This window comes from Eptatretus burgeri, chromosome 6, assembly GCF_056783735.1.
Source record: "Eptatretus burgeri isolate ZD-2024b chromosome 6, Ebu_testis_v1, whole genome shotgun sequence".
NCBI classification, from domain to species: domain Eukaryota; kingdom Metazoa; phylum Chordata; class Myxini; order Myxiniformes; family Myxinidae; genus Eptatretus; species Eptatretus burgeri.
The window spans coordinates 90,909,678-90,931,292 of NC_140966.1; the positions used below are offsets into that span (position 1 = coordinate 90,909,678).

The window sequence follows — 21,615 nt, forward strand, 5'->3', positions numbered from 1 at the left end:
TTCATCGAAACTTCCTGAAACGTGGCATATATATATATATATATATATATATATATATATATATATATATATATATATATATATATATATATATATGTATGTATGTAAAAATACCCTGCGCAGATAATAGGCATCTCCGATTTTGAAAATTCCTCCGAGAAAAAAAACGTTATGACGTCAAAATATCTCCGCTAATGGAAATCGCCTAAAAATTATCTCCGAAACAAGGCAAGCTTTTTGAATTCTGTTTGCGGGAATTGAACAGGGCATTAGCAGAGATGAATAACCGCACATATGATACATCACTATGACGTCATGCCAATTTTTATGACGTCATTCCTATTTTTTGACATTTTTTGTTTCACAACCCAGAGTTTTCATCGGATCTTCGTGAAACTTGCCATGTATATACAGAAAGCCCACGCGCAGGCAGCAACCATCTCCGATTTGGGGAATTCTTCCGAGAAAAAAAAATTGACGTCATAATATCGCCGCTAATGGAAATCGCCTCTACCATTATCTCCGAAACTAGGCAAGCTGTTTGAATTTTGTTTACGGGAATCAAGCCGGGCATTAGCACAGATAATTCATCGCAAACCTGATACATCACATTGACGTCATATCAATTTTTATGACGTCATTCCTATTTTTTGACTTTTTGTTTCACAACCCAGAGTTTTCATTGGATCTTCGTGAAACTTGCCATGTATATGCAGAAAGCCCACGTGCGGGCAGTAACCATCTCCGATTTTGGAAATTCTTCCGAGAAAAAAAGTTGACGTCATAATATCGCCGCTAATGGAAATCGCCTATACCATTGTCTCCGAAACTTGGCAAGCTGTTTGCATTTTGTTTGCGGGAATCAAGCCGGGCATTAGCACAGATAATTTATTGCAAACTTGATACATCACAATGACGTCAAATTCGTTTTTATGACGTCATCATTAAGAGGACGAGGATCTTAGCTCATTCGCGCTTGTTTGTAGTTAATTAGCCTAATCAATTCTGGAGGTCATGACGATCATTTTAGTGCATCACATTCCACATAAGAACGCTCGCCTTTCACTCCATAAAAACATGCCTCTCTCTCTCTCACACACACACACACAGACACAGACACAGACACAGACACAGACACAGACACAGACACAGACACACACACACACACACACACACACACACACACACACACACACACACACACACACACACAGACACAGACACAGACACAGACACAGACACAGACACAGACACACACACCTCATCCATTTATAGTAGACATCATTCATAAGCAGCCACTGATACATATCACTCAGTCATTCGCCCTATTTCATTCTTTAATCATTCTCTGTTTAATAATATTCATTAACTGCCCGCATATTAAATAAAACTACACGTTCCTTCAACAGGATAGCATGTGATAATGTTTTTGAATTCGATATGACATTGCGAACTGGCGTCAAACTCTGATCTGAATTGTATTTGAGAACACTATTTTTCTCAAATATTTGCCATTTTATAATGAAAGGAAATATTTTGCGCAACTTGCGTAATTCAACATCAACAATTGAAATTGGAATTGATATTTAGTGTGTAGTAATGTCAAATTGTTTTTGTTTGTTTTCCTCACTTTTTCCCATAATTTACGCGGTTATATTTATGAGCGGTGTATTGGTAAAGGCGATCGGTTCTACGTTTCCGGTCTCTTCTCGAATCGATGAAATACGATTCTGAATATGTATCCTGTTGTTGTTTTTTTTTTCTTCACTTTAATAGTATTTAATGAATCGGCGATAAAATAATATATTACTTTTGTGTACGAGCCAACAATGTAACAAAGAAGAAGAAGATTTTTATAACATGTTCCATGCGTGGTCTCATTGAACCGTCGGCACTGCCGGTTCACGGTACGTGTGGTTCACGTTGGCCTCGTCCAGGTATGTTGATCTGTAGTTGAATGTAAGTGACGCGTGTTCGTTTTTTTGTTTTTTTTTTTTTTTTTTTTTTTTTTTTCCTCACAGATGAGTCCGGAAACTGAACGGGTCCAGTCGGAGAGGCCGCCCAATGACGGGTCTTGGATTCCTGACGTCACCAGGCGCCGTCGGCCACCACAGCGGCTCCCTCGGTCCCAGAGTGACGTCTACATCACCACTCGCTCCGACTTTCGCGGTAACACTCGGTCTGAGCGACCTCAACGTTCGCCCTTTGTCAGCCTGAGATCTCTCTCACTCACACGTCTGGAAATTGATGGAAATCCCTTATTTTGTTCGAAAATCGGTCGATTACTATCGTGATTAACGCAAATCGGGGATAAATTGTAACGGAGGATTATTATTTGTAACTATTAATATAAACAACGAGATGGTAGTCATAGAAATACTTGCAATGTGCAGTCTGGAAGGACTTGGAATGCGCGAGCCGTTTCTGGCGGCAAATTTGTAATAATTGCGTCGATCGACACGTCTGAGGTAAATGTGTACAAATTGTAGTTTGACAAGTCTGCCACAGAGTACATTGATAAAACCTTTACAAAAGTAGTTTTTATTCTCGTTCTCGAGTGTTTTCACAACGACCAAGGCTGATAAAGGCGTTAATATGTAGTCTTCCTCTTCTTCGATTTTTTTTTTTACTTCCGAAATCTTGACATTTCGTAAGTATATTGATGACTTCCGTCCTGTGTGTGTGTGTGTGTGTGTGTGTGTGTGTGTGTGTGTGTGTGTGTGTGTGTGTGTGTGTGTGTGTGTGTGTGTGTGTGTGTGTGTGTGTGTGTGTGTGTGTTCGTGTGTTTGTAGGCACGATAACTCGAGAACGGAAGAAGCCACCAATGTCAAATTACACCAGGTGATTCAGGAGGGTGATGGCTAGTGCTGATTACATTTTGGTCAAAATCGGTCAAAGGTCAAGGTCACAGTGAGGTCAAACATTCGATTTTTGATGGTTTTGTGCAGAATTATCATAGAAACTTCTGGTTTGCGTCGCTACCTTCTCTTGAGACAGCTTTTATGAGACAAGGTTAGAGGTCAAGTTGATGATTTCGTAAGTACCAGTCTATGACTGCTTGTTACTTACGAAATCTAAAGATTTCTAAGTATATTGATGACTTCCGTCCTCTGTTTGTGTGTTTGTTTGGAGGCACGTTAACTCGAGAACGGAAGAAGCTACCAATGTCAAATTACACCGCGTGCTTCACGAGGGTGATGGCTAGCGCTGATTAGATTTTGGTCAAAGGTCAAGGTCACAGTGAGGTCAAACATAATTCCGTAAATTCATGTGTAGAAATGGAGTATTTTTGCTTCGCTCAACGTTACGAGTTCGTTTTAACTTCGATTTTAATTTTGTCTTTGTTTTTTGCGATCGCTTAGGACGCTTAAAACTCGGTTGTCAAAATTCTGGTAAAAATCGGATGTTTTGGAGACGTTTTAAGATTGTATAAAAAATATTTCACTCGCCGCGTCGCAGCTCGTCATGTGGTGCAGCGCGCTCGAGCAGTGGCGTCGTTGATCACGTAAAGGTTTTCCGTGTGCGCGCTGACGGTGTTTTCGATAAAGATGGTGTTTAAAAGTCATTTTTTTTATCCCAAAAAAGGTTATTGTCGCATGCCTGACTTGCTGCGCCGTCGGATTATGTAAAGATTGTTGGTGGATGGCTGAATATTACGGTTTTGTGACTTTGATAAAATAATATTAAATAATTGCGTGGAGAAATGGAGATTTTTGCTTCGGTCGACGTTACGATTCTTGATGGTTTGGTACAGAATCACCATAGAAACTTCTGGTTTGCGTCGCTACCTGCTCCAGAGACAGCTTTTATTCGACAAGGTCAGAGGTCAAGTTGACGATTTCGTAAGTACCAGTCTATGACTGCTTGTTACTTAAGGCCCAGTCACACCTTGATGTTTTAGCCAACGTATGCCGATTTTTGAAAAATTTTTCTAAAACGCTGGCACACGTTGAATACGTTATGGGTAAGTTTTGATAACATTGAGAGCACGCTGAAAAACACTGCCATATGTCGTTGTCCGCTGGCTTTAAACGTTGCACTTTTCAGTTGTCCTCAAATTTTTGCATGCTTGAAATTTCACGACGTATGCCGGCATATGACTCACACGTTCCGCTACGCTGGCCACAAGTTGTATGCACGGTCTGCGATCGTTGACAGACGTCAACACATGCTACTTGTAAGTTAATCACAAGTTGAGACACGCCGAGGTAATGTTTAGCGTACCCGAAACTTATTTCTAACCTCTGATTAACGTGTTGTTGGCACGTTACGCGATCGTTGCCACACGTCGACAGACGTTACTTTTAAGTTACTCATAGGCTGAAAGACGTCGGTATAATGCTTAGCGTGCCTGAAACTTATTTATAACCTTTCAGCCACAAGTTGCCAACACGCTACGCGATCGTTGACACACTTCGACACTCCTTGCTTGAAAGTTACTTCTACGTCGAATCATGCCGAGTTATTGTTTAGGGCAAAAGGGGCTTTTATCTAACCTATCAGTGACGTGCTTTGCACCTGTGTGTAACGCACCTCCGCCGCATACTGGCGTATGTGGACGTATTTGACGTTTACCGGACTACTACAGAACTTAACAAACGAGTTCCGAACCTACAGATGCCAGATAATGATGTAATGGCAGCGATTAGGGGAATTGGTAAATAAAAAGGGGTTTCACAGGAGGAACCCGTCAGTGTTGCAGACTACATAGCGAGTACATGTCCATGACATTACGAGAGATGGAGTATCCGGCAACGATGACACTACAATACCTACCTGTCCTCCAACATCAGCATACCCTCATCAATTTGGCACTGCACCAGTTGCGTGCCAATAGAACCGAGAAAAGAAGACGTGAACGGAGGAGAAGGCACTGGGTGACACCATGGATCGGGAGGCGACGGCATTTTGGTTTGTATAACCAACTCATGGTGGAACTCCGTAAGGAGGACCATTCAGCCTTCACCAACTTTCTCCGCATGGCCCCAGCGATGTTCGACGAGCTGCTGGCCAGAGTGGGTCCACGGATAGCAAAGCGGCACACCTTCTTCAGGGCTCCGCTTGAGCCTGGCATGAGGCTGGCACTGACTTTGCGTCACCTTGCCTCTGGAAGCAAATATCACTCTGAAGTTCGGATGGCGGGTCCCTCATAACACCCTGTCCCGAGTGGTAAGAGACGTCTGTCAAGCTATTGTTGACGAATATGTGGATGAGGTGCTTGTTTGCCCAACAACTCCTGACGGTTGGCGCGTCATAGCCGACACGTTCTACAAACGATGGAACTTCCCCCATACATGTGGGGCACTTGATGGGAAGCACGTGGCCTGCTGCTGTCCTCCAAGGAGTGGATCACTTTTCTTACAATTACAAAGGATTCTACTCCATTGTTGTTCTGGCGCTTGTAGATGCTGACTAAAGTTCATTTGGGCAGATGTCGGCGGTGCCGGATCCACATCAGATGCGCAAATTTACAATGACTCTGAGTTGAAGGAATGCGTGGAAGACGGTACCCTTGGCTTCCCTGACCCTGAGCCTCTTCCAGACGACAACGAGGACGTACCGTACTTCTTCGTCGGCGACGATGCGTTTTCCTTAAGAACAACAATGATTAAGCCATACAGCTTCCGGGGTATGAATAATGACCAGCGCATCTTCAACTACAGGCTTAGCCGAGCAAGGAGGGTGGCAGAAAATGCATTCGGCATTTTGACGAACACATTCCAGGTTCTGCTTAGTGCAACGCAGCATCAACCCTCCAATGTGCAGGTCATTGTGAAAGCATGCTTGATCTTGCACAACTTCTTGCGGACACGGTAATCCATGTTTCCATAGCATATGTTATACAGTATAGAATACAATAGAACTTTTAGCATATCCTTCGAAAAATGTTATGACTTACCTTCAATGCTATATGTTTCATTATATTATTTGTTATTGTACAACGCATTTGAATACGTGTTTTTATAAAAGGTGCGCTTTATAAGTAAATAAAATATAATTTGAATCCAAGGTACCCCAGACTACAGAACCCGCAGCTTGACCGGGAAGACAATGGGAAATGCAACGTTGTTCCAGGAGCATGGCGAGAGGGACGCCACTTGGAGGATACGCAGACAGCTATTGGTAACAACACTGCCTCCAAGGATGGGAAAAAACAGAGGAATCTCCTAAAGCACTGGGTCAACTCCCCAGCTGGCACAATTCCATGGCAACAAAAAATGCTATAGATATGTGTTAATGCAAAAGTTCATGCAATAAAGGGCCACAGAGGATTTAGCATTCCTCTTGAAATGAACATCGTTTCTGTTATTTATGACAAAAGACGTACATAAGGGAAGACACCATAATGTATTGACTGCTCTTCCACCACCCTTTTCCAGCGAATTTCCATGACTGCCTTTCCCAAAATCCTTTGTCAAGCCTAACAGCTAAACCACTCTAAGGATTCCTATGAAATTTGTTACGTACGCCCAATATATGTGTGAATCGTGTTCTTTCCAATATACCACCACGGGTCCTATCAACGGCTTGCCAACGGCCCCTTAAATTTTTCAAAAAAAAAAACTTAAAAAAAAAAAAAGATTCTGTGCGCAATCTATCTATGCCCCTTCATGCCAATTTATAGCCTTAACCCCCAAAAGGGCTAGGAGGACAAAGGTTATGGCCCAGTACATTTCTAACAATTCAGAAATGCTAAATTGTTAATATGTTGAAGAAAAACATTTTGATGTTCATGGCACTTGGGTGAATGGTGTACAATGTTGCTCTTTTGTGCACAAAATTTAATGGTTGCTCTGCACACCTCCGTTGCTTCGGAACAGCTCAAATACTTTATCAAAAAACGTATAGTTATTGTGAACTGTGCAAAATAAAAAACACCTCCAGAAGTAGACCTCCTAGGGGTCTTTTTAAAATAAACAAGTACAAATGTGTCCAAGTGCCACGTCCTAAAGGTTTTGTCCTCACCAGGACAATAGGGAAAATCATTTATTTATATAATTGAAGGAAAAAAACAACAACAACTACAAAAAAACCGTCACGTGGCGTCGCCTCACGCCCGTCAATGACGTTTTTCGTTCATTTTAAGTTGTAAGTATATTTACGTAATTCAAATATATTAAATGGAATAATCTTTTAATTGTAACACGAATTTTCCCATACTTGTAAGCAAATTTCCGAATATATTTAAAAGTCCACGATAGACGCTATCAAAAGGCAACCTCAATGTGACAATGTGTATATGTGTCTAGTATTAAAGGAGATCCGGATCGTGTATGTGAAAGAGTCGTGACGTAAAGGTTTTGTCTTCACAAGAAGAAGAAGAACAATGCCAAGCTCTCCATGAACCACAGCTCGCAAGCGAGATGCGACTTAAAATGTAAACAAGGAGAAAGTGTAACAAAATCCTATTAATAAAAAGTGTTTTAGCGAATAGACAAATGGGATCACGATGGCTGACATTTGTTAGAGTCCCTTTGGATATATGCCTATTATTTCACAAGGCGGGTTTCTGGGCGCAAACTAAGAGGGTTGTGATGACCATATTTATTGTGCTAAATTGATTGATACCATGTAAATGAAAAGGGCAAGTGGCGTCGGCCAGCTCCCAAAGTAGAGCGAGCAGCGATGGCGCCTAATGGATTTATATTTAGCATTATTGTTTATGAATTAAATATTAATAAAGCAACTTCAACAAAAATATATAGACTTTGCTAAACTTTTATTCAGTGTTCTGTGAAATAATTGACAAAGAGTACAGTGGTCGAACGAATATAAAAAATGGCACAAATATGGCCCAAACAATGTATCTGCCAAACTTGGTAAGTAAACCACGACACTGTCACTGTATTTACTTGTTCTTCTCAGGTGGTGGAGGTTTGTTAAGCTCCACACAAGGGGTGCTTGCGACAATCAGATCGCTGGTCAAGTTCAGTAGTCCTGAGAAGCCAGAGATGTCGACATTACTCCTACTGCTAGTGTCCAACTCGTTTGGGGACTGGTTCAGTTCTTGGGCAGCTGAGCCTATAGCATCAGATGCAGATGTGGAGCTTGGCTGCTGCGTACTCACAGGGGGAGGAAGCAAAAAGCCATGTCGAGGGGGATGAGGCGTCATCAGCTGCCACTGTGGATGCTGCATGTGTGGGTCCACATTGCCGGTAGTCTGTGAGGTCCATGCTGACGCAGTCGGTGACTTGTTTCCCCACATGTGGCGGGGTGGCTGGTGTGTAGCTGTTGCTGCAAAAGAGCACGTGAAAACACGAGCAGGGACGTTGTGGGCCGTCGGACACTCTTCCTCTTCACTCTCCTCATCCAGCAGCACATTGAGGATTTCGTTGATGCCTGACCTTGCCTCCCGAAACTTGATTTTGGACATGCTGAGCAGGATGTCATGCAGGTATTTGGCGTACGCTGCAGTGGCTGTGATGGGTTGAGGTTTTGCGAGAGTTTTGAGGAGCTCCCCAGACTCGTGTACCCTCTTCTCGAGTGACTGCAGCAACTGGTCATCGTCGTGGCCACGCTTCCCCTTGCCCTGTGCGGATGAATGTGGGACAGGGGAAAGCGTGCTGTCTTCATGGACCATGAGCTCTGCACAAGCTGCCTCTGCAGCGCCGAGGTCCCCGCTGTGTGCCGCTATGGTTTTCTTTATCTGCAATTATAACAAGTGTATATTAAATGACAATGCAAAAATTTGAGGCAAATGTAATGCTTTGTATTAATATATGAAGAATTTCCTTACAGATCTTTAGTACAATAAAAGGAATGGGGGAAAAATAGTATCCATAATAATATGTGTTTACACTTACACTATTGACGGGCAAAGGACGATGACGGACCACAGGCTTGAGGAAGCTGAAGTTTGCCTTCACCCACTGCTCCCTCTCCGTCAGTTCGGTGGCGCCGTCACCGCTCTTGCTCTTGTCGAGACGGGTGTGGGTGTCTCGCAGGGACTTGAACCACCCCTGAAGGTGCTCCACAGACTTTCCCATGACCTTGCCTTGATCCTCCCAGACCTTTACCTTCTTGTCCACCCTTCTGTAGTCCGTCTTCTTGATGTCCCAGATGCATGGATTGTCGCGAAGGAAATCACACATGAGCTGCTCCTCTTCGAAATCGAGACAATACTGTGTCTTCTTGGCCCTCTTCTTCGCAATGGCTTGTGGAGGCGTCGCGCGCAGCTATGGATGCCACCGACTATGCCCGAGAGCCGTTGGAGCCAGCATCCTCTCCGTCGGAGGTTGAGCTTGGTGGAGAGGGTTTTGGCGATGATGGATCTTCCTTGCGTCGGCGTCCACGGCCACGGCCAGGACACTTATTTGCAGCATTCTTCAAACTTTTCTTCGGCATGACGACGATGTTCACACTTCGATGTCTAGCTTGGCTATGATTCCAATTGTCCATCGGCAGCATCTATTTAAAATAGTCGAGTTTGAGCGATTTAACACGTTCAGAAGAAACGCTTCACATTTCCGAACCCCAGCTTCCAAAAACAATAGCGGAGTGACAGCAATTTTAATCGTTCATTGCAAACAATTACAATAGTTTTTTTCACCGATAAGAACATGTTAAGTGTAAACAATTGCGATTGTTTGGCACAAGCGTCTATTTTCAATAGTGGAGTTTGAGCTATTTAGCACGTTCAATAGAAACGCTTAAAATTTCCGAGCGCCAGCGTCAAAAAACAAAGGCGAGTGACAGCAATTTAAATCGTTCATTGTAAACAATGAAAATAGCTGAGTGGTACCGTTTAAAAGTCGTTGAGTGTAAAAAAAAAAAAAAAAAAAATCCAATTTTTGAGCGCAAGCGTCTACTTTCAATCGTGGAGATGCACCAATTTAAATCGTTGAGTGGCAGCCTATGAATAGCAAACCCCACGTCACCGGCAAAGATAAATTGCCGCACGATATGGATAAGTTAGGCTATCGTTGGGCATAGTTTTTGAACGCTGGCTACACGATAATTATTCGTTGGTATACCGTATCGATAAGTTATCGAAGCGCTCTATGCACATTATTAGTTCATTGTGCATTTGTCCAACCCGTTATGAATACACCTAAAACGTAAAAACAAGCCATAGCTCATTGTTGAAAAAGCCCCATAAAAAATTAGCCGCGAAGAACTTCGAACAATGGTGCAAAGATGTCTCCTACCCGTGGACACGCGGACGCAAGGAGGATCCATCATCACCCACACCCTCCCCCTCACACTCACCTACTACTGCCAACATGAACAAACTACTACTGATACTGATACTGTTACTGCTGACATGGACATCGACTCAAAAAGGACTCGAAAACACTGTTGGGTTCCCCTTTTATGAACACCATTTTTATATACCAATTCCCAAAATCGCTGGGAACACGTCTTTATATGGCAGTTGTAAGTTAGAAACACGTTCATTTATTTTTTTTGTCGACCGGAAGACGTCATTGGAATACGTCTACATACGTCAATGTGTGTTGGGACTACGTAAAGAATTGGTTCAAAGCACGTCAAACATAAGTTAGAAATAAGTTTCATGTAAAAAAGACATTACCGCGACGTGTTTCAACTTATGAGTAGCTTACAAGTAGCCTTTGTCGACGTGTGTAAGCATCCGCATATCGTGTGCACAACTTATCCCCAGCGCATGCGGAACGTGTGTCATACGCCAAGTACGTCGTAAAATTTTGAACATGTTTAAAATTTCTTGACGTACTCTACTTACTACGATGTATGATAGCGTACTTTAGCGTTCTACTCACGTATACCAAACTTACTCATACCGTATTCAACGTGCGCTAACGTTTTAGACACGTTTTTCTTAGGTCGGCGTACGCTGGCAAGATCGCCAAGGTGTGACCGCGATGTTGACACTTCCATTTCAACGGCAGTTAGGATTCGAATCGTTGTGCGTCAGCCTTTTAATAGGCTACGTCATGACATCGTCGGCGATGCGTGCAACGCGCTATGCCTAAGTTAAACTATCGTTGGGCATAGGTTGTGTAGGCCGACAACAGGTTCAGCATTCGTTGGTATAAGTTAGCTATAACACAACGAAACGTTCTGTGTCCGTTACTAATGCATTATACATAAGACCAAGTCGCTATGAGTACGTCAGAATCTTTAAAAAAAAACATCAAAAGTTCAACGTAAGCCAGCGTTTCACATAAATTTTAATACGTTGCCATCGCTGACTAAAACGTCAAGGTGTGACTGGCAGCAATGCCAACCCTCCCGATTTCATCGGGAGGCTTCCGAAAATTCACCCAAACTCCCGCCCTTACGATCACTATCCTTATCCTCCCGAAATTTTGATATTTTTGCACTGTTCACTAATCAGAATGTACTAGTATGAGAATTGAATGAAAAGCATCGTCTGCTACGTATAGCATGTGGTAACTCCATAACGTTCGCTGCTACCAAATTGTACGTAAAAAATTGCAAATTCAAATGAGGAGCAGCGAAACATTGGGTCTGGATCTCGCTTATGCGATCATGCACTGAGATTTAGTGCATGCGGTATGTGTGCAATACAGTGCATGCGGTATGTATGCACAGTGTATATGCATGCGATACGCTCACTGCATGCAGCTGGGCCCCGTACCAGCCCGGCGGTCGCGACCACCGTGCGGTGTTTAACAGCCGCTAGAGTTCTACGAGTCGCGCTGCAGCTGTGGAACATCGACTTCGAAGTTACCGATGCTTCAAGCCCTCGATGTTGATTACGAAATGGCAGAAAAGAAGCTTACGAAGACCAAGAAATGGTCTCAGAAGTACAAGACCGAATACAGTCTCCAATACCCGTGTATTCGAAAGTCTGAAAGAGGAATTCATCATGCGTATTGTACAGTATGCAGCGTTGATATTTCAGTTGAGCACGGAGGTCGCGATGATATTCGGAAGCACGTTGGAAGCAAACGGCACACAGACATTGCAAAGGAGAGATCTTCGAGCACGAGTACCGGTACACTTCTGAATTATTTCACCAAACAAGGGACAAGCGAGGAAGAGGATGTTACCCGAGCGGAAATTCTCTTTAGTGGATTTATTGTGGAACATAACTTGCCCATATCAGTCTCAGATCATGCTGGACCTCTATTTCAAAAGATGTTTCCAGATTCAAAAGTTGCTTCAAAGTATGGATGTGCAAGAACAAAAACTTCAGCAATAATTGGTGAGTTGTCAAATGTTACTGCTTCATCTATTGCCGATATTGCTAGCCTAGCTACAGACGGTAGCAATGACAGTGATGAGGCCCAGCTATATCCTGTCCTGATTTCGTACTATGACAACAGTGCTGGGATTGTGAAGCAAGGTTTGCTAAGTTTGCCTGCGTGCAAACAAGATTCCACTGGAGAAAACTTTTTCAAACTGCTTGATCATGAGTTCAGTGACAGGAAAATTCCGTGGGGAAATTGTGTTTCCTTTTGTGCTGATAATGCCTCTGTCATGGTGGGCAAGCACAAAGGAGTCGCTGCTTATATCCACAAACAAAATCCAGAGTGCTACATCATGGGATGCCCTTGCCATATGATGCACAATACGGCCAAGAAGGCGGCTCAGGCCTTACCCATTGAATTAGATGACTTTCTCATCGATATTTACTACTACTTGGACAAAAGTAGTAAACGCGTCAAAGGAGTGAAAGCACTGCAAGAACTCTGTGATGCCCCGACACACAAGATTCTGAAGCATGTCGCAACAAGGTGGCTGTCCCTTGGTCAGTGCCTAGACAGGCTGATTGAACAGTGGGAGCCACTTCGCCTCTTCTTCAAAGAAGAAGTACGAAGAAAAATGCAACCAACTGTAGCCAAGACTCTAACAACGAGCAAGAAGGACGGCACTGTATCTACTGCCAGTACTGGCACTGCAGGATCAAGCACTAGTGGAGCAGCATTCACCACTACCACTGCAGTATCTGCTGCGAAGAAGACAGCAGGGACAGCACCAAAACCAATGCTGAGAGCAGGTAGCATCACCGGCCCTTCATCACGTTCATCTACAAAGCAGATCCCTTCAGAGTCGAGAAAGACTGTGATAGTCCCATCTACAGGCAAAGAAGGACCCAAGTTAAGTTCTGCTTTTGCCAAATCACTTGATAGAAGCTCAGCAAAACCTTCGAATCAGAGGTCTTCTTCCTTGGCTGCACCTACCTCGAGCTCTCTCCTCAAACGTAAAATTGGATCTGGTACTACGAGTCTGACCTCTTCTGCTGGCAGTAAACGCAAGTGTGATCGCCTTGCGGCTAAGTGTACTACGAGTTCTACAACTAAAAGCGCATCTTCCTCAAACACTGTGCAGGAATCTAGAGAAAAACGTGTCAACAGGATGTTCTTGTCTCCACAAACAAAACTCTATTGTTTCTTCCTTCGATATGCTAACAAGCTTTTTGAGAAGGGGAATCTTCTGCTCCAAAGAGACGAACCCGGTATTCATCTCCTGCACGGAGAATTGAATGGTCTTCTGAAAGATATCTTCGTACGGTTTTTGAAACCATCGGTGTCATCGGTTGCTCTGGTAAATGTACCCTTCTCTGACAGAAATCATCAGAAGAATGATGAGGACCTCATGATTGGGAACGATGCCAAACTGTATATAAGGGAACAAAGGAGTCTCAAGAAATCCACCTTCACTCTGAGTGAGTCAGACATCCAAGGTTTCTTCAGTGCAGTTCGCTCATATTATGTGAAAGCCTGCAATTACATATTCAAAACCTGGCCGCTAGATGATGAATTAGCCAAGCATGCTCAGGTGCTGGATGTTAAGCTACACCAAGAAGTGGGGTTTGACTGTGTGGAGTTTTTCATCAAGAAATTCCCCTGTCTGTTCAGTGGCAGTGATAGTGACATAGACAGTCTTGAGAGTGAATTCGCTCACTACCAGGCAGACGCCTCCATAGCTGCAATTGCTACTGAGACGGTGAGAGTGGATGAGCAGTGGCATCGGATTTCACAGCTCACAGATCCCTGCACTGGTGCCAAGAAGTATCCTAATTTGAGCAAAGTGATGAAGGAATCTTGGTCATTCCTCATTCGAACGCATCATGTGAGCGGGCACTCGGTCTTGTACGGAAGAATCATACTGAATTTCGTCCCAATTTGAGTGTCAAAACCCTGGAAGCTCTCTTAATTGAAAAACTAGCTCATAGCACCCCTTGCTACCAGAGAGAATACAGCAAAGACATAATCAGAAGGGCTAAAAGAGCCACACAGCTGTCACTCAGCAAAGCTGCCATGGAAAAAGCAAGCAGCAGTAGTACCAGCCAGTAAGGTAAGAAAAATATTGCTTCTTTTGTGCTTTTTGTTAATCTTTGATTGTCCCCTAACTTACTAATATTAACATACATGTAACATTAAAAAGTGCACAATTTTCCCCTTTTTTGTTCAAAAAGTGGGAATTCTTAACATGTTAAATGCTCCAAAATAGGGCTCAGAGGGCACTAGAGAGCGTCTGGAACCCCAGAGCTTCCAGGGCCCTAAGGCGGGCCCTAGACCCCGCCGCAAGGGTCGAGCGCTCCGCGCTCGAGATGTGCGCTTTGCGCACATTATTTGGTGTCGGTTGCAAATCCTCCCTAATTCTGATTTCCAAAAGTTGGCATCTCTGGACTGGGCCTTTAAGAAATCTAAAGATTTCGTCAGTATATTGATGACTTCCGGACTCTGTTTGTTTGTGTGTTTGTTTGGAGGCACGATAACTCGAGAACGGAAGAAGCCACCAATGTCAAATTACACCACGTGATTCAGGAGGGTGATGGCTAGTGCTGATTAGATTTTGGTCAAAATCTGTCAAAGGTCGAGGTCACAGTGAGGTCAAACATTCGATTTTTGATGGTTTGGTGCAGATAACTCGAGAACGGAAGAAGCTACCAATGTCAAATTACACGACATGATTCAGGAGGGTGATGGCCAGCGCTAATTAGATTTTGGTCAAAATCGGTCAAAGGTCAAGGTCACAGTGAGGTCATACATAATTCCGTAAATTCATGTGGAGAAATGGAGTATTTTTGCTTCACTCGACATTACGAGTTCGTTTTAACTTCGATTTTAATGTTGTCTTCGGTTTTTGCAATCGCAAAGGACGCTTAAAACTCGGTTGTCGAAATTCTGGTAAAAATCGGATGTTTTGGAGACGTTTTAAGATTGTATTAAAAATATTTCACTCGCCGCGTCACGGGTCATCACGTGATGCAGTGCGCTCGAGTAGAGGCATTGTTGATCACGTAAAGGTTTTCCGTGTGTGCGCTGACGCTGTTTTCGATAAATATAGTGTTTAAAAGTCTTTTTTTTATCCCAATCAATGTTATCGTCGCACGCCTGACTCGCTAAGCCGTCACATTATGTAAAGATTGTTGGTGGATGCCCGAATATTACGGTTTTGTGACTTTGATAAAATAATTGTGTGGAGAAATGGAGATTTTTGCTTCGCTCGACGTGACGAGTTCGTTTTAACTTCGATTTATAACTTTGTCTTCGGTTTTTGCAATCGCAAAGGACGCTTAATACTCGGTTGTCAAAATTCTGGGAAAATCGGATGTTTTGGAGACGTTTTAAGATTGTATAAAAAATATTTCACTCGCTGTGTCACAGCTCGTCACGTGGTGCAGCGCGCTCGAGCAGAGGCGTCGTTGATCACGTAACGGTTTTCCGTGTGCGACGCTGATGATCGAGAAACAGTGGTCACACACACACACACACATACACACAGACACACACACACACACACACACACACACACACACACACACACACACACACAAACACACACACATTGTTGGAATTATAGATAGATGAGAGAAACCAAACGATTATGGATAGCTTCTGCACAGAAGGGAGACATTCTTATTGTAATTGTATTTATCTTAGTCAATCGTACTTTCAATTCCCTCGTCGCTCAATAAGAAACAATGCGAATTCTTTTATTTAATTCAAGTTAAATTCAATAGCTGTAACTAATTTTTGGAGAGAGAATTGTTTTACATTGTGTAGTAAAAAGGAATTTGAGAAGTATATGAAACACAGGATTGGAAGATATAAATATATCGTTGTGAAACAAGATAAGATGCTAAAGGATGTTTTTCAATAAATAAATAAATGGATGTGAAAGAACGAGCAAGAAGGTTTAATGAGCATCAGGAGTTTGTTTCAAAAGTTGTAAAACAACAGGAAGACATAAATAAGAAACGCAGACAGAAACTGACAGGTGAAGAAGCGTTTGAAAGAAAACTAGAAATTTTTTGAAACAACTTTTAAAAACTTCCCAACAAAAAATGAAAGATGTTTCTACAGTTCCTGTGATAAAATATGCTCCAAAAAACTTCAGATGTTTGATGATTTTAGTCAAATGATGGAGCAAGAAGTAGAACTCAAAGATAGGAGAATTAGAATATGATTCTGTAAGATTATTTCAACAACTGCAGGAGACAAATCAACCTCCTGATTATATTGTGAAGGCTCTTCAAAACAATGAATGTTCAGCAGACTCAAAAACCAGAGCAGGACTCATACCAACAGAAGAAATGGCACAGTTCTTTCTTATTATAAAGAAAAAGGTATTGAGACATTATGATAATTTAGTGTTCTTGAGTTCTGCTCAACCAAATATTAGACTATGAGATTGATGTTTCTTCTAACCAAAGATGGAAAAGAAGCAACAAGTATGAGGATTTATTCAAGTTATTTTGATAAACCGTGTAATATAAATAAAGATGATACAAAATATTGTCGAGTCCACGCCGGTTAAGACCGACCTGGACAGACAGCAGAGTGATTTGCCTTGGAGGCGATCAGCCGAGGTCTTTGGAGATTAATGCGCACGTGGGACTGGAGGGCGGCAAGGACGTGTAGCAGACTGAGGCACATGGGTTTATACTCAAACCCACAACAAATAGATAGACACAAGCAATCTTAATAAATAGGGGTTTATGAACATGTCAAAACATGAGGTAATAAAATGTGAAGTAATTTACAGCCTAAAGTCGAAGCGCCTCTACACACAGTTACCAAAATGGACAAGGGGAAAAGTTAAAAGTAAAATCCCTCCTTTATTCTGGCACTTGGCTTCATCCAGAGGTGATCCTTTTTGGACATGGCATCATAGAAACCGTGTAGTCACTGCATCGGAGCATAGGAGCCACCTCAGCGTCAACGAGTCTGGCATTTCACTCAGGCCGACTGGCAGGGTCTTCAAGCAGCCATCAAACTTCTAGACTGCTTTCCCATTTCTACTCTCACCGACATCAACTCATCCTGTAAAGTCTTTCAAAGAAATTTGCTCTCTCATGTACAGATTTATCCCATCCCATCTCATCTTCAGTTGTCATACCCTTCTTCCCGCCCATGGTCCACTGAGCTTGTGGCGAGTTAGTTGTCCTAAAACAACTTGCCTTCGCCTCGTGAAAGGCAAATCATACTGAAGGCAATCTCATTTCCTTCCACAGAGCTTGGAACAAGTGTGTCTCGATCCAGATGGCATCAGCCCACATGTCCTAAAAACCTACTCTGCTGTTCTTGCTCACCCTCTTTGTTCTATTCACCCTCTCATTTACTGAAGGTCATCTGCCATCTGCTTGAAAATCTGCAAACATGACTGCTCTGCATAAAAAGGTGCAAAATCAGATCCTTGCAACAACAGACCAATCAGCCTTCTCCTAATCATCATCAAGGTTACGGAATCCATCATCGCTTCAGACATTAAATCCTTCCTCTTCTCCAATGGCCTGATTTCCATCATTAATTTGGTTTCAGACGAGGTCACTCTACCCTGGGTATGCTGCTTCTGCTCTCCCAACAATGGATGGAGGTATTCAATGCCAGACATGAAATCGGAGCCATATCCCTAGACATATCACGTGCTTTTGACACGGTCTGGCACCCTGCTCTGCCCACCAAACTCTTCCTATGGTATCCAACTCTATCTCCACTCTTGGCTCACAGACTTCCTCTCCTGTCGCAGTCAACGTGTGGCCCTTAGTGGAAGTCTCATCCCCTCTTCCTGTCCCGGTTGGAGTTCCTCAAGGCAGTGTTCTGGGCCCTGTTCTTTTTCCGGTTTTTCATCAATGATCTCGGCGACTCTCTGGAAAATCCTCTTTGTGACTTTGCTGATGACTCCACCTTCTGCCGTACCATCTGTCAGCTCTCAGATCGGCAAGCAGCAGCCTCTTCACTTGCTGCAGATCTTGATAATATCACAAGCTGGTGCAACATGTGGAACATGTCCTTCAATCCTGGCAAATCTCACACTCTCGCTCTGTCTCTCCGAAAGGACCATCTCGAACCCCCCCCCCCCCCATCTACTTTCTCAACCATCCTCTTGAAGAAGTCCATTCATTCAATCTTTTGGGTCTCATTATATGCCATGATTTTTCCTGGGAAAGCCACACCTCCTAGCTGGCCTTCAAAGGCAGTTTCCGACTGGGCATACTCTGTCATGTAAAGTCCTTCCTTGGCACATCTGAGCTCTTGACCACATACAAAGCTTTCATCTGCAGCCTGATGGAGGACTGCTCTCCCCTCTGGGTTGGTGCTCCCTCCTCACACCTTTCTCGGCTTCACGCTTCGGAAACCAAGGCAGTTAGGATCATTGGTTTCTCCCACGATGAAGCTGAGTCTTAGGGTCTCTCACTCTCTCACCGCAGGAAGATCGGTGTTCTTTTTCTTCTACCATCTCCTCTCCTGCGTCACCCCTCCCCCCCACTCTGTCTGTGATCTCCCCCCCCCCACTCCTCTTCATATATCCCACCCTCCAGGGTGCTCAAGGTGCACCAGCAACCCCGTTTTGGTGAAACTACCAAAATCAAAAAAAAAAATCACTGCTCACCTTCACTCTTTCATTTCTCTTTTTTCCTGCCTCTGGAACAAACTCCACACGCTTCAATCCCATTCTTCCATCCAAGTCTTCAAAACAGCTGTTCACCACCATCTCTTATTTTCCCCCATTCAAAACCATGATCTTTTCTACCCTCGTTGATCCTCCCCAAGCCCACCTCCTTCAAATTCCCTGCTTTCTTTCTTGAAAGTCCATGTGGTGTCAGGATCTAAAAGTCCTGTAGTGTCCATCATGTTTGCACCATGTACCCCACCACATCCCCCTCTTAACACAGATATAATGTCTCTGTTCCCCACTGTTTTGTGCTTCCCTCTCCTGCCCCTCTTGTCTCCCACTCCCTTTGTTTTATGTTCTGTGTGTTAGCTCTTGTACGAGCCTCGATATTATATACAAGAAAAAAAAATACATCCGAGTCCTCACTTGAGATTCAATTTAGCAAACTTTAGTATCACAGAGTTGAACCACGTAAGCATCCATCTTTGGAGAGAAGGACACCCAAGCAACACTGAATTATCTGAACTGAAGCACCCTCTTTTATACACAAAGAAAAACATGGGTGTGGTTATATTGCATAAGGTGGTTTCAAAAAAAACAAAAACACAAGATACATCTGGCAGTAACATCAGTTGAGGCTAGCATTTGGAATAAGGAGTAGTTTCGCTCTCACGCCCCAGAAAGAATAAGGGTTGCAACAAGCAAGGTCAAACAGAACATTCTCAAGATAAGTTATGCAAATAAAAATACAGAAAGAAACGTGCGGTTAAGTGCCATAGGCTCTGTACAATTAATTAATACATTGCAATTTATTCTTGCTAAGAGCAAATGTATGCTTTCGAGAGCACAAATGTAATATAGGATGAATACATATGTGTAGGTGTGACTTCAGTGTTAATTTAATAATGAAGGTGTTGTGTGCATATATGTATTTCCACATGTAAATGTAAAATTATTTTCTACAGTAACCAGGCATTGTGTACAGCAAGTACCACTTTTGTTTGTGGCCGATTTAGGATATTTCCACACACGTAGGACATGAATTAATTTGATTTGTTTTGAATCGTAGGACATTCATTTGAAAATGAACTCCAACAAGACAAAAAGTACATTTCATGTTTACTTTTTTTTTTTTTTTCTAAAATTACATGTGGTAGTCTCATGTAACTTTCTTTTTTTGTTTTGTTCATAAATTTTGATACTACTATAATTATTGTAGATGTGTAACATTAGCTTTGGAGTGGCACACCAAGGCAAGAATGACTGAGAAAGGCACCTCAAAGACGGTTAAGCAGTTCTAGTCCATCACTTCATTCTTTGCTGCAGATAACTCTTAAGGTCAGTGATTTGTGCTGACGTGCTCATCACAGGTTATGACTTGGAACACAATCTGCCATTTAAAGCAGCAACTCAACACTTATTCAGGAAATGTTTCCTGATAGTGCCATCGCCAAGAGATATGGAGATGCAGCCACAAAGACAGCTGCAGTAGTAAATTGTGCAAGGCAGATTTGGAGGAGGAAGAGGAGAAGAAGAAGAAGAAGTACATAAAATGGCACCAGAAATGCTGAGTCCCGTGGTGGGTTACATGAAGGAGGAGCCATTCAGCCTTAAAAATGCAAGCTCCAACGCTGGGACAGAAAAGGGTTCCTTTCAACTGTCAAAAACTGATTTCAACTAAATTGAGAGCAAGCCTCTCAAATAAAACTACTCTCCCATCAAGCTTAACTTGTGAGATCAATTTATTTGGACAAATTCCCTGCCATGCCTTTGTTACCAGCAATACTCTTTTCTTTTTTCCAGAAGGAAAAGTTTTCAGCAGGTGCATTCAAGTCTGACCACATTAGCACCGCTGACTAAGATTAATTGTGTTGATACCTTGTGACAGTCAGATTATTTGAAGGAGTAGAGGGGGCTGTCAGTATGGCCTCGAGGTATTCACACTTGCCTGTTGGCCATCGAGCTTGCGTTTGAATCCTGATAGTGGGGTGGCTTAGCCCAAATATTCAAAAGAATTGTGCATTTTGTGATACAAGCACCAAATTTGGCACAAATGTACATTAATATGTTGCGAACATTTTCAGATATTGGGCCACTTGAAATTCTCTCTTTATGTCCGCCATATTGGATTTCAAAATGGCCGCCACTTGAAATCTACATTTGATTTTATCTCTGGACGTAATGCAGCTATTGACTTGATTCTGGTATCTAAATGTATGTTTTGGGGGGCAAGGAATCCAATGGTACCATTTTCAACTTAATATTATCTATCACAGTCTGTTATATAATTTTATTTGGAAATTATCTCGGCAAATATTGGATTCAACACAATACTTTGAAAAGAATGTCTTAGTTCTGTAAATATAAATAAAAAAAAAACTATACTAAATCACTAGTAACAACTCAGACAAGCTCATATATACTGGCAGTCTAAAATATAAATTCACATCAAGTGACTGCAGCAGCACTGTACATCCTGCAACACCGTGCCTACAACCACTACTGTCTGGGAGAAACCAGGGATGCAGAGGACCTTCCGGAGTTTGAAGACTGGTGTTGCCAGAGAGGAGAAGACATCCCCCAGTTTCACTACTGGGCAACCGTGCTGGAACTAGAACTGTTGGTTCTCGTGTATGTGCGTTCTCTCAGGCAGGGATCGTTAATGATGTACCTCGATGCTCTGACAGAGCTGGTCCCCTGGTTCCATGCACTGGATCACACCCACTATGCTTGGTGGATACCAGTGCACCTGAAGGACATGGCCGAACTCACCATTAAACACCCAGATGTAGCCAGGAAATTCAGGGAAAGCTATTT

General features: G+C 42.9%; 2 protein-coding genes across 2 annotated transcripts in view; one reads left to right on the forward strand and one right to left on the reverse strand.

Annotated features, from left to right (window-relative positions):
* The first annotated feature begins 1,776 nt into the window (after window positions 1-1,776).
* The window catches only part of POP7 (POP7 ribonuclease P/MRP subunit), a 39,949-nt gene continuing 20,110 nt past the window's right edge, over window positions 1,777-21,615 (forward strand). Inside the window, exons 1-2 of the mRNA XM_085886174.1 lie at window positions 1,777-1,907; window positions 2,022-2,169. Coding sequence (XP_085742300.1) covers window positions 2,022-2,169 — 148 coding nt within the window. The 5' untranslated portion in view covers window positions 1,777-1,907. The remainder of the gene's footprint in view (window positions 1,908-2,021; window positions 2,170-21,615) is intronic.
* LOC147025313 (uncharacterized) lies at window positions 7,850-9,092 on the reverse strand. The gene is made up of 2 exons (XM_085886173.1): window positions 8,805-9,092; window positions 7,850-8,647 (listed from the first exon to the last, which is right to left on the reverse strand). The coding sequence occupies exons 1-2, from the start codon at window positions 9,090-9,092 to the stop codon at window positions 7,850-7,852; spliced, it is 1,086 nt and encodes a 361-aa protein (XP_085742299.1).

Bases quoted from the DNA above. Each gene is read 5' to 3' on its own strand.
- LOC147025313 (XM_085886173.1), bottom strand. From the start codon at position 9,092: ATGTGTGATTTCCTTCGCGACAATCCATGCATCTGGGACATCAAGAAG. The intron at 8,648-8,804 runs GTAAGTGTAAAC...TTATAATTGCAG, and splicing joins GTCCTTTGCCCGTCAATAGT to ATAAAGAAAACCATAGCGGC.